Source organism: Helobdella robusta (genome assembly GCF_000326865.2).
Source record: "Helobdella robusta unplaced genomic scaffold HELROscaffold_79, whole genome shotgun sequence".
Classification (NCBI taxonomy): Eukaryota; Metazoa; Annelida; class Clitellata; order Rhynchobdellida; family Glossiphoniidae; genus Helobdella; species Helobdella robusta.
The window spans coordinates 273,831-288,068 of NW_008705453.1; the positions used below are offsets into that span (position 1 = coordinate 273,831).

The window sequence follows — 14,238 nt, forward strand, 5'->3', positions numbered from 1 at the left end:
CACACACAAACAAACAGTTAAACACTAATACTAGTTAAAAACGTACACAAGAACATAAACACACACACACACACAAAACATACACACACACGGACACAAAACAGTTAAACTCTAACACAAGTTAAATACGTACTAAAGAACATAAATACACAACACACACACAAATACCTACACACATACATACACATACAGGCACACACACACACAAACAAACAGTCAAACACTAACACTAGTTAAATGCGTACACAAGAACATAGATACACACACACACAAAACATACACACACACACAAACAAACAGTTAAACACTAACACAAGTTAAATACATACAAAAGAACATAAATACACAACACACACACAAATACCTACACACATACACGCACACACACACACCGACACAAACAAACAGTTAAAAACTAACACAAGTTAAATACGTACACAAGAACATAGATACACACACACACGCACACGCACACAAACACACACACAAACTTGAGAAGAGCAGTAGATTAGAAACAGTACTTTGGCTGTTGTGGTTGATGAAAATGCAGTCCTGACAGGTTGAACTCTGACCCCTGGTTAATATAGCCACTATTATTATTATTATTATTATTATTATTATTATTATTATTATCATCATCATTACCGTAATCTATAACATCATCGGCATATTCATCATCAACATAATCATCAACAAAAACAACATCAACTTCATCAACATTATCAAGAACATCAACAACAACAACAACAAAAATATCATCATCATCAGCAACAACAACATCATCACCATCTAAAAGATCATCATCATCATTAATATCAACACCACCATAATCAGCGACACCACAACCATCATCAACAACAACATCATCATCATCACCATCATCGTCATCGTCGGCATTACCACTTGGCGGATCTTGTATCATTAGCGATGTTCACCCACGTGTAACCCCTGTTTCTCGAAAGGTGGAGACTCTGGTAATGATGACGATGATGATGATGATGATGGTAATGATCATCATCAGCCACAACCACAACCGAACACTAACATCGTAAGAATCATGATGACGTTGACGCAGCCACAGCAACCACAACAATCACCACAACCACCACACCAACAACAACCACAATCACCACAACAACACTAACATCAAAGGAATCATGAAGACGATGATGTGGATATTGGCAGTAACAACAACAACAGCAAAAAGAACATCCACGACAGCCACACACAACCACAACAGCCACACACAACCACGACAGCCACCACAACCACGACAGCCACACAGAACCACGACAGCCACACAGAACCACGACAGCCACCACAACCACGACAGCCACACAGAACCACGACAGCCACCACAATCACGACAGCCACACACAACCACGACAGCCACACACAACCACAACAGCCACACACAACCACAACAGCCACACACAATCACAACAGCCACACAGCAACCACAACAGTCACACACAACCACAACAGCCACACACAACCAAACACTAACATCGTAGGAATCCAAAAATAGGATTAGATCGACTTTGGTTGGATGGAAGATTAGGTCAGTGGATTGTGTGACGGTGAAATTGAGTGTGCTGACAGCATGGAATGTCTGGCCACTGTCATTTGAGATGTGCAGGTCTGTATCCAGATTCCCATTGTATTTCAGGATCGTTACGTATATCTGTTTGTTTGTTTGTTTGTATGTTTGTTTGTATGTTTGTTTATATGTTTGTTTGTATGTTTGTTTGTTTGTTTGTTTGAATGTGTTTGTATTGCTTGTTTGAATGTGTTTGTATGTTTGTTTGTTCGTACGTTTGTTCGTATGTCTGTTTGAATGTGTTTGTATGTTTGTATTGTTTGTTAGTTTGTATGTTTGTTTGTATGTGTATGTTTGTTTGAATGTGTTTGTATGTTTGTATTGTTTATTTGTTTGTATGTTTGTTTGTATGAGTTTGTTTGTATGTTTGTTTGAATGTGCTTGTATGTTTGTAATGTTGTTTGTCTATATATTCATTCATCCAATGTTCTAAATTTCAACCAAACAACCAGCTGACCAACCAACAATCAACCAACCAACCAAACAATCAATTAGCCAACCAACCAACCAACCAACCAACCAACCAACCAACCAACCAACCAACCAATCAACCAACCATCTTTGGATCAAGGGGATGTTTGTGAAGGTGTAGCCGAGCCTCTGAGTTACTCATATTGGCATGTATTAGATCTGTTATGTTCCTCTTGTTCTTGAAATCATCTTTTGTATCCCTAGGGTTTTGTGTTGAGAGTTGTTTGATTGAATGGCGCCAATTGGTCAACTACCGACTGGCTGATTGGTTGATTGATTGATTGTTTGATTGGTTAATTGATCGGTTTATTGATTGATTGATTGACAGATTAGTTGATTGATTGATTGACTGATTGATTGGCGTAAGGTTATCTGTTATATATCTACTTAATTCTCAAAACCACATGTATAAATATATGTATATATATATATATATATATATATATATATATATATATATACATATACAAACATTTCATATATATATATATATATTTGTGTGTGTGTGTGTGTGTGTGTGTGTGTGTGCTATTAATAGAGGCACACAAATATGCATTATCGACTTGAGGTGTGCTATACAGTTGGTATTGATGTATCTGACTGTATGTTAATCAGAAACAGGGAAGAAAGTGAAAGTAGAAATGTGAAACACACACACACACACATAGACACACACACACATACAAACACACACACACATACAAACACACACATACACACATGCGTACGTACACACACACGCACACACACATACATAAGAAAACAAACCTGAGCATATGCAAACACAGCTTCATGTACAATCATACATACATACATACATACATACATACATACATACATACATATATACATAACTAACCATATATAGAGCCCAGATTCTCTATCACTAGCTGTTAGCAGTACAACTTGCTGGAAATATAAATTTAATTTTATTGATGACGATGATGATGATGATGATGATGATGGTTATAATTATAAACATTTTTTTACATTTTTTTTTGACCCAATCTGACCATACCCACTGTAACTTCTTAGAAATCACTATCATCATCTACTATTGACTTTCAGACACTATTATCAGCACTTGTTTCTGTGTATGTGTGTGCATACACACATACATATACAAACAAACATACATACATACATATATACATACGTACATATACAAACAAACAAACATACACATACATACATACATACATTTACAAACAAATAAACATACATACATACATACATACATACATGCATATACAAACAAACAAAAAAACAAACATACATACGTACATACATATACAAACAAACATAAATACATACACATACAAACATACATACACACGTACATATACAAACAAACAAACATACATACATACATATACAAACATACATACATACATACATATACAAACAAACAAACAAACAAACATACGTACATACATATACAAACATACATACATACGTACATATACAAACAAACAAACATACATACATATACAAACAAACAAACATACATCATAATTTTCTCCTGTCCAGGCAATCTCCAAGACAGAGGATTTAGATGAGTTTATGTGGTACTTGAAAAAAAAAAGTAAATAAATAAAATATACAATGAAATATTCATATTTATTTAAATCAAATCAATCAATCAATCTTCGTTTTGTGTCCAGAGACCCGGGTTCCCCGAGGTAGGACGTTTTATTTATTTTATTTTTTTTTTTTTTTATTTTTTTTATTTAAATTAAATAAATTAACTATACACATAAACACACACACATGTTAATTTTTTTGCTGAATAAACTCATTATTGAATTGAATGTTTATGTAACTATTTTCAATACACATTCAACGAAATATGAAGCATTTTTCTACAACATAGTATGAACCTAATGTTTGTTTATGTGTATGTTTGTATATGTGCGTGTGATTGTTTGTATATGTGTGTGTGTGTATGTTTGTATATGTGTGTGTGTATGTTTTTATATGTGTGTGTGTATGTTTGTATATGAGCATGTGTATGTTTGTATATGTGTGTGTATGTTTGCATGACAACATCGCTAACCTCCTGGCCAAAGATATTTGAAACATCGGCCCCAGAACTATTTAGAAAAGAAGCAAACTTGCCAGTCGTCAGAGTGCACAACTCTGAAATTAAAAAATTAATTTAAAACAATTAAATTAAAATTAATTAACTAAAAATAATTAACTTGGCAAATGTCACTTTCTTGACTACAATAAATTTTACACAATAAATAAAAATAACACAACCGTAATTATACACTATACTACAACAGAGTTGTTGGATAATAATTATTATTATGATGATGATCAGATGATGATGATGATGATCTAATGATGATGATGATGATGTGATGATGGTGGTCTTATTTTATAAAATTTCATATACAAGCAACAGATACATTGCTGAATAAATCCCAACTTCCCAGGCCTGTTTATTATAGAATGAACTTTAATAATGTAATAAATTTTTAGTGAAATTAATAATAAATTAATAATTAATGACAAATAAATCATATTATACTGAGTATTAATGTCATGATATTTGATTTTTAAAAGCTGAGAATTAAGGAACGAAAAATTGGTCTTGAAGATCAAATTATTAAAAATTAAAGATTTAACTATTGTGAATTTCCAATGAATTGAAGAAAATAAAATTTTTTAAATATAATAAATAATTAAATAATAATAATAAAATTATTTATAAGCGAAAGTTGAAAATTAAATGACAAAAAGAAATTATTTAATAATCTAAAATTCTGAGACACTAAGATTTTTATTTAAGTAATTATTTTGTTATTGCATTCATTTCAATTTTTAATAGAATATCGAATATATCATTATAAAATTATATTAAAATCAAATTATATTAAGAAAATAATTTCTTCAAAAAATTCAAGATGAATCAGCAGATCAGGAAGATTTTTTTCTAAAAACCCAACAAACAAGATTCTAAATTTCTAACTAAATTATACAAAAACTAACGATTGTGCCCATTTATTCCGAATAATTGTTGACAGGTCTTCGGACGGCTGAAATAAATAATTAGGACACAAAAATGGATTAAAATAAATGACTTTAGATCCATTTTTTAGTCGCAGAAAAAAAAAATGTTTTTAAACACTAAAAGGTGTGCAGTCTTCAACACCTTGGTCATATGATGGATGAAAAATTACGTATTTATCCGAATTATTTAGTTTTTTTTTTAAATTTTTTATTTAAATTTCATTTAAAATTTCATCATTTATTAATTATTTTATTAAAATAGTTAATATAAATTAGTGGAGATATTAAATAGTTATTTGACGCAGCGAAAATGTACGTAGCCTATTCATGTGTAAATATCATGTGCTTATTTTAAAGTACTATTTCTGCGTTTTCGTATGAGTTATAGTTCAATTTCTATTATAAAATACTAATTTGTACATTCCATGAACATTATTGTAAATGAATTGAATTGTAAATAGACTTTTTAATGTTATTTGCAAGTTTGATGTCCATATGTAGAGGATGGATAAGTGTTCATTAAATTTAAAATCCTAACGTTCATTTAAATAACATCTCGTTCTAACTTCGCTTACGTTTCGGCAATCTCTCTCTGTCTTATCCTTTATATTATTTTATTTTACGTCTGTTTTGGGTTTTTTTATGATTTTCACTTGAAATTTTATAACATTTTAACTCTAATTGTTTGTTTTTAAAGTTTGATGAATGATTTATGACATTTCAAAAACAGGAATTGATCTGCACTGATTATTTCAATTTCAGTACCCTGGCTGCTGTTATAGTTGCCCATCTCTAATAGTCTAATCTAATTGAACAAAAGTTTTAAAAATAAAAACAAATGCCCGCAGATGCTCAGACGATATTTTAGGTCAATGGGGGGTTGCATTGGATTCCACAACAGAGGACAGAGAGGCAGTGATGCATCAGATGATAATGTTCACGGTGAGATTTATTTAGTTTTTCATTTTAATTTTTGTAACATTGAAAGTTTTTATTAATTAATTATTGATATAAAATAAATGTTAACAAATTGATGTGGAAAAAATAATTCAGAATTAGTTTTGGCATCTGAATTTTGAGCTGCATAACATTTTCGTCTCAGTTTTTAATTAAAATTTAATTAAATAAATAAAATATTTATTATTTTCGTTTTATATTGCTTAATAAAGAGTTTTCACTGCGTTGATTTTCCATCCATAATATTTATGCATAGATTTGTCGACAGTTTCGCACAACAGGCCATTGAAACACAGGAAGCCCAAATGGAAGAGCAACATCCGCTTGACTGAGGCTCAGCTGCAAGCAAAACGAGAAGAGTTTTGGGACACGGCACCTGCCTTTGAGGGGCGCAGAGAAATCTGGGACGCCTTGAAGGCATCTGTTGCTGCTCTTGAGGCTGGGGATTTTCAGATGGCTCAAGTCATACTCGATGGGGCCAACATCTCTCTACCGAACGGTCGGTTTTTATATTGCTTTGTAGATTTAATGCTTTTTTTGTCAAATTCAAACAAATTGTCTTTTACATGATGTTTCAGGGACCCTGATGGATTGCTACGATGAGTTAGGCAACAGGTATCAACTGCCCGTTTACATCCTAAGTGCCCCGATCAACCTGATAAAGAAGGATGAAGAGAAGCTGGAGGGCGGAGCATGTGGGGAAGATGATGAGAACAGCAGCGCCTGTGGGGCTGCCTCAGTGTCGCACAAAAAACACTGCATCGAAACTTGCAACAAAAGGTCCTCAGTTAAAAAGGAGCACCTGGAACCAACAGGCAAGGAGATGACCATTCGAATTCGTTTTGCCACAGGTGAGGACCAGAGGCTGGCCGTCAACTCTAACGATACAGTTGCCGCCGTTAAAATGGCACTTGCTCGTTCGAGACCCGACATCAATCCAACTTGCATTCGATTCTTCTTCTCTGGGAAGCAGCTGAACAACAAACTCACCCTCACGAAGGCTAAAATTGAGTCAAATTATACCATTCAAGCAACTGTTTCTGAGCCTAGTCCATCACTCGCTTCTGAAAAAGGTGCCGAGTTGTCATCTAAGAAGTCATCCAAGAAGTCTGGCAAAGCTGTAAGTAGTATCACGCATGTTAACGTTGCTCCGGCTAATTTAAGAGTCACTAACACAGACTGCATTAACACTGCTGTGGCATCAACAGCAGCAGCAGTTGACGTCAACATTAACAATCTCACAAACACCAGCACTGACATCCATAATGTAAATAACATTGAAGACACATTGGTGGTCAATGAATGTGATAAAACCGATGTGAACTTGTCGAAACAATCACAGCAGCCGAAGATCTTCTACAGCAACTTGACCTCTGGCACCTCACAGCAGCAGCAGCAAGAAACATGCCCAGTTTTTACGTACAACCATGACAAACAAAACACTCAACTACAACAACAACGATTTAGGTGCAACAACAACAACATAATCCATAATGTCTCACCTTCAGATTATAGCGTTCAACAGCATTACAGCAGCAACAGCAACAACAACAACACCCCACAGCAACAAAACGTTCAACAACAACAACAACAACAAAGTTACTACTCTCAACAACAATCATTTAATTACAACCTTCCAACACAACATCAACAACAACATCATCTGTTACTAGGCCAGTCGACAAATTTTGAGCAGAATTCTGAAAATTAATCTCTCTCCGTCTATACAAAAAATGAACACCAAAGAAGCCACACAGCATTTAGTCAGATGATTTCTATATTACTATTTTTATTATTAAATATTATTATTATTAAATATTAATATAATTATTAATATTATTATCCATATTATTGTCACTAACTTGTAAAGTTGTAATTAAGTCGGTGACCTAGTTTACAATTTGGACTCTACCATCAATACGAATACAAGAGTATGTACATGTTTATCTACTGTCATGTGATAACATATGATAGGGTGTTATAATAAGAATATAATATAATAATTATAGTAATAATATAATAAATATAGTAATAATATAATATAATAATTATAGTAATAATAATTATAATGTGGTGATGATGGTGATTCGAAACTGGCACAGCAGTTAAGATGCGTATAGTGTATAAACTGTTAGTTAAATAATAATATAATAATTATAGTAATAATTTAATATAATAATTATAGTAATATCTCAATATAATAATTATAGTTATATTATAACAATAATTATGGTAGTAATATAATAATAATTATAGTAGTAATAATATAATATAATAATTATAGTAGTAATAATATAATATAATAATTATAGTAATAATAATTTTAACATGGTGATGATGGTGATTCAAAACTAACAAAGCAGCCATAGTTATGGTGTATAAACTGTAAATTACTTTCATGTGATCTTACTAATGTAATTTTTATTGTTATTAAGGTTATATTATTATTATTTATTTATTATAATTATTTTATTATTATTTTATTCCTTTATTATGCACTAACTTGAATCTTTCTATCAACGATGTAGAAAATAAATCTTAAGTACATCTTACACTTGTGTAATATTATAGCCAAGTGTTTTTATTATTATTTTTATTATTAATTATTATTTTTTATTATTATTATTATTAATTATTTTTTTATTATTTTTACTATTGTAATAATTATAACCCCCTAAAGCATTACAGTTGGGATGTTTTGTGTGTCTGTTGTTGGTATCTTCGTTTTGTTTGTTTGTGTTTTAGTATCAGGTGTTTTGTACATATGTATCTTAAAGTGTCTGTTGTTTGTATTTTCGTTGTGTATGTTTGTATCTTAGTATCAGGTGTTTTGTATATTTGTATCTTGGGTATCTGTTGTTTGTATCACGAATTTTTGCATCATGATCATTTTTATGTGATATCTTGTATATCTGGGGTTTTGTATATCTGGTTTTATCTATCTATATTTATATCTTGAATTTTTTTGTCTGTTTGCTTGTTTGTTTGCTTCGTTTAGCTTAAATGTTTGTATCTTTTGTTTTGTATGTTATTATGTATTTTTGTTGTTGTTGTATATGCATTAAGTCTTCTCTAGCTACGTATCTATATTTAACAGTATCTCTATCTAGTATCTTTGATATCTGAATATGATAACTTGAACGCTTGCATATTTGTATATGGTATCGTGTGTATCTGATATCATGGGTCTCTGGTATCATGTGTATCCGGTATCATATGTATCTGGTATCATGTTTATTTTTGTAAGTGACATTTATTATCATGTATCATCGTCATCTGATATCCGATATCTAAATTGGTGTCTGGGTGAATATAGTATCTTGAATGTGTGTATCTGGAATATTTGTATCCTGTATCCTGTATATCTGTTTGTATCTGTTCTTTTCTTTTCATTTCTGTACCCGCATTGTTTGATTTATAGTTTTATGGTGTAAAATTCGATCACTTATTGTTGAAAACGCTAATATACAACATGTCCTATCTGAGTCAAGTTATGTAAGCAGCTTCTGTCATATTCTACATACATTTCTAAAATGATAAACAGTATTTTAATTAAGTTTTATAACTCATTAACTAATTATTATCAACTAACTAATCAATCAATTAATTATTTAATTAATGTGGATTTTATTATTACAGTTGCATCGCATTGGGGTTTGTTTATTTTTCTTAAATGCCTCTTATTTGCATTCATATCCTGATTTATTGACGATGTGATGGTATGGTATATATGCTTGTTTGTATGTATATATATGTGTGTGTGTGTGTTTGTTTGTTTGTATTTATATGTAAGTATGTGTGTGTTTGTGTGCATGAGCGTGTTATACATGCGTATATATGTAAAGAAATTAATTAATTTGGCAACAAAAAACAAAAATCCAGGCTATGTCATATTTAGGCTAACAATTTTTTTGGGCAGTTTGACAACATCAGACAAATTAGATATTGAAAGGTTAGTGTCTTGAGTGGAGTAATATAACTTCTTAATTTTTTTTGGACTGTGTTTGTGTGTGTGTGTGTGCGCGCGCGTGCGTGTGTGTGTGTGTCTGTGAGTAAAACATTTTGACTTTGCTACTTTTTAAATATCATTTTTGAAAAAAAAAATCCATGCTGATTGGCCAGATGTGTTATTTATCTTCATCATTCGAAATGGAAAAACATGTCTACTTCGATGTGATGTCTACTTCGAAGTGTGTGTGTGTGTGTGTGTGTGTGTGTGTGATGGCCGGTTTTTGTAAAATTTTATTTAATTTCTCATTATCGTTAAATTTTATCTATTTGTCATTTAGTCTGTGTTTAATGATTAATTTTTATTTTATGTCTGTCTGTTTCTTTAGATGTTTTTGTTGATTTGTCTGTCTGTTTCTTTGAATGTGCTTGTTGATTCATCATTAAAGAACAGCTGTTAATTGAAAAATATTTCGAAGTATTATTAACTGTGTATATATATATATATATATATATATATTCAATATTCAATTCAATATATTTATTTGATTCAAGCAAAACAGAAAAAATTTGAGAGATCGGGGACCCGGAAGAAGAAAATAAATTCTTGTAGTGGACCACCATGGACAAGATTGTCATGATCATTTTAAGGATAACGTAAAATAAAAATGAATAAATTATCCAGGATATACTGACATTAAATAAAATAAAGGTTTTATTACTCGCAAATGAATGATAACTTAATTAAATGGTTAATAAACTTAATTGTCAAATATATATATATATATATATATATATATATATATATATATATATATATATATATAAATATTTACATTTACTATTTATAAAGCTGTGTTGATTTGTTGGTTAGTTGACGTTTTTTCTCTCGATTGATTAGTTCGTTGATTGATTTATTGATTGATTGATTAGTTCGTTGATTCATTGATTGATTAGTTCGTTGATTGATTAGTTCGTTGATTCATTAATTGATTGATTGATCGATTATTCGATTGACTTTTGACGCGATGGTTCAATTTTTAACTGTTACAATTCGAATCTTCTATTTTTAAAGTTTGAACTGTTAAATTTCTGTCCTCAAAATTTCATGTTTTCCCATATATATATATATATATATATATATATATATATATAAAATCTTCAATTTTTAACCTTACTTGCTCGGAAGGTTGGCTCGGCAGAATGGAATTCAGAAAACCTCCTGAAAAGCAGAGTTGTTGGTTATACCATGTGTAGAAAGATTCGATCATTCCAAGTTAATTCCCTACTATAGATGATTCAAAAAACGGATAATTTCCACTTTCGTTATACCTTAAAGTTGACCAGGGTCCATTTACGAAAATGGCGATTTTCCTGGTTCTAGCTCTCGTTCCATCAAAAAAACGACTAAGCCCAAAAAATGTAAAATGAGATCTAATAATGTACAGATCAGCATGAGTTGATTGAATAAATTCAGGAAATGATTTGAAGATGGAATTGTAAGCTGCTGATTGTACTGTGTATAGAAAATCAATTTATTGATATGTTTACTTTGCTAAATTATTGAAATTTAGATGAACTAGAGCAGTAGATTTGCGTCTAATTCGGTACTTGCCATAGCATTTCCCCATCGCGTTCTTCCCGTTATAAACATCTTGAACTGAAATAGCGATAGTGGTGTTGCACGTGCATTATATTGGCGGCGGGAAATAAATTATACTTAATTCTTAGAAACTTTATGGCATTTAAGAAATTGCGATCAACAACGAATAAAATTCCTGAAATCCTTATATAACTTGTTGAATAGCCCCACATTCCAACTCTTACGAAGTGTTAAAGATCGGGTTTTGCGGAGGTCGATGGTCTTCACTGTCCTGAAGGGATTAGGCACAAAAAAGAAGAAGGCATTAAATCAGGTAATTAACCAGAGACCATATATAAGAAAAAACCTCTGAGGAAGATCTAAGAGACTAATAACATTTGTACCTTAATGACATGAATGCTCAAATGTCAACTTTTGGATTGTGTAAATTTTACTTTATAATTGTCTGCTTTGCAAATATTGGTTTGCAAAGCCAATTTTAATTGAATCTAATTGACTAATTGGTTGATTGATTAATTGATTGATTGATTGAATGGTATATTCAATTCTTGCTAGTAGTTCTTTAGCATTTTATCTCATCTTTGGACTTATGTAAAAGTAGCAAGTAATAAAATTAAAGTAGAAAAAACATGGCTTCCATGGCGAGAGTGTTTCGTTCGTTTGCAAATTCTTCAAATTTGCAGGTTTTATTGAAGAATAACAACTCGTTTCTCTATCTACCGACGCTGGGCTATCATAAAAATGTAATTTTGTTTCAGATTTTCATGATTTTGCACGATTGTGATGGTTTTTTCAACTCTACTTTCTGCGTAGTAATGTGAAAGCCAAAAATTAAATAATTCATTTTTCTTAGAAAAAAAAAGTTTGCTAAATGGAGTGAGGCTTCTTAAACATTCTTGTTCTATTTTTCGCTATTATCGATTTTTCTTTACCTTCAAACTTTCAACATTTTCTTTCATAAGATGATATGATTGTTCATAAGTTAGTTAATTGATCAATTATGAATAAAATCCTCAATGTAGAATTTCAAATTAAACTTTTTCAGGTGATTGATCATTATGAAAACCCGAGAAACGTCGGCTCTTTCGACAAAAAAGAAAAGAATGTGGGCACTGGTCTTGTTGGTGCTCCAGCTTGCGGTGATGTCATGAAGTTACAAGTAAGTAAGACGGGAGTACAAAAATTATTAAGTTAACTAAATTAATTAAATGAATAAATCATAAAAAGTAAAAGTTTTTTATTTTAAATTAACATTATCCTTGCGAAAATTATTTCAGAAATTAATTATTAATTCCTAAGACCACACCATGTTATCTCAGATAAAGGTAGATGAGAATGGAAAGATAGTCGACGCAAAGTTCAAGACGTTCGGTTGTGGTTCTGCCATTGCCTCAAGTTCATTGGCCACCGAATGGATCAAAGGAAAAACTGTGGGGGCATTATTATTATTATATTATTATTATTATTTTTTATTATTTATCTATTGCTATTAATATCTTCTTGTTTTTTCTGCTGCTAATACCTCTGAATGATGGTAGGTGTGAATGAATAGATGAATGTATATAACTGATTGAATGAATGTATATGGCTGATTGAATATATGTATAAATGCATGAATGATTGAATATATGAATGAACTGATTGATTAAGTGAATAAAAGTTTAAAAGTTGACTGGACTTGAGGGTGGTGATGATGATAATGATGAAATGGTGAATGACCTTTTAACTTTTATCTGGTTAATGATGAAAGTTCTCTTTTAAAAAATTTTAAAGTTGAATGAAGCGGGCAAGATCACAAATGCGGAGATCGCAAAGGAACTCTGCTTGCCCCCTGTCAAACTTCACTGTTCAAGTCTGTGTCGTTGATAAAATTTGTGAAAAAAATTCACTTTTTGTATGTGTGTGTTTGTTTTCATGTGTGTGTTTGTGTGTAGAATTTTAAATGTATTTGGTGGTGTGTGTGTGTGTGCATGGATATGTGTGTGTGTGTGTGTGTTTCATTTATTTAATTTTATTTTTAGAAAACTAAAGAATATGTTTGTATGTAACTTTATGTCTATACATTCATTCACTCAATAAATCTCACATTAACCTGATCATTTATCCATTCATTCATTCAAGATTTTTTAGTTTCAATAAATAAACAAGAATGAAATAAAATAAGCATAAATACATTTTGATTATAAATATAAAATGAATAATAAAAATTTACTTTTAATATTTAAATTAATTGAGATTCATTCATTCATTCATCTATTCATTCATCTAATCACTCACTCTCTCACTCACTCATTCATTCATTCATTCCACTAACCCACCCATCATCAGTGTTGGCCCAGGATGCTATAAAAGCAGCCCTTAGTGATTACAACAAAAAGAATAAAACACCATCTGAAGATAGCATCAACAACAACAACATCAACAACAACAACGACAACAAAACTGATACCAAAATGTCGAACTAGTAAAGAAACACAGTACTGCCCGTAACCTGCACTTTACTACTTATCGGGTGCAGAGTTTTTAAATACTTAATGGGGTTAAGTATTTGTAGTAACTAAAAATCCCATTGCGAAGGTGATGTTGTTTGTTTGTTTGTATGTTTGTCTGTTTGTTTGTCTGTTTGTTTGTCTGTTTGTGC

General features: G+C 31.2%; 3 protein-coding genes across 3 annotated transcripts in view; 2 read left to right on the top strand and 1 right to left on the bottom strand.

Moving 5' to 3' along the window:
* HELRODRAFT_116302 (hypothetical protein) overlaps nucleotides 1–5,196 on the bottom strand; it is a gene marked incomplete at its 3' end in the record, with an annotated part of 10,267 nt that extends 5,071 nt beyond the window's left edge. The window contains exons 1-8 of the mRNA XM_009031786.1: nucleotides 5,069–5,196; nucleotides 4,128–4,210; nucleotides 3,580–3,642; nucleotides 2,931–2,980; nucleotides 2,157–2,271; nucleotides 1,508–1,684; nucleotides 901–971; nucleotides 492–574 (exon numbers count right to left, since the gene is read on the bottom strand). Of these exons, the coding sequence (XP_009030034.1) occupies nucleotides 492–574; nucleotides 901–971; nucleotides 1,508–1,684; nucleotides 2,157–2,271; nucleotides 2,931–2,980; nucleotides 3,580–3,642; nucleotides 4,128–4,210; nucleotides 5,069–5,171 (745 nt within the window). The 5' untranslated portion in view covers nucleotides 5,172–5,196. The remainder of the gene's footprint in view (nucleotides 1–491; nucleotides 575–900; nucleotides 972–1,507; nucleotides 1,685–2,156; nucleotides 2,272–2,930; nucleotides 2,981–3,579; nucleotides 3,643–4,127; nucleotides 4,211–5,068) is intronic.
* Nucleotides 5,197–5,680: 484 nt separating this feature from the next.
* HELRODRAFT_186188 (hypothetical protein) lies at nucleotides 5,681–7,826 on the top strand. The gene is made up of 4 exons (XM_009031787.1): nucleotides 5,681–5,712; nucleotides 5,938–6,031; nucleotides 6,315–6,545; nucleotides 6,625–7,826. Exons 2-4 carry the CDS (start codon nucleotides 5,938–5,940, stop codon nucleotides 7,755–7,757), a joined length of 1,458 nt encoding a protein of 485 aa, XP_009030035.1. The 5' UTR covers nucleotides 5,681–5,712; the 3' UTR covers nucleotides 7,758–7,826.
* A 4,771-nt stretch (nucleotides 7,827–12,597) lies between these two features.
* On the top strand, nucleotides 12,598–14,062 carry HELRODRAFT_90238 (hypothetical protein; the record flags this gene model as incomplete). Its single annotated transcript, XM_009031766.1, has 4 exons — nucleotides 12,598–12,756; nucleotides 12,917–13,027; nucleotides 13,371–13,449; nucleotides 13,926–14,062. The coding sequence occupies 4 exons, from the start codon at nucleotides 12,598–12,600 to the stop codon at nucleotides 14,060–14,062; spliced, it is 486 nt and encodes a 161-aa protein (XP_009030014.1).
* Between the last annotated feature and the right edge of the window lie 176 nt (nucleotides 14,063–14,238).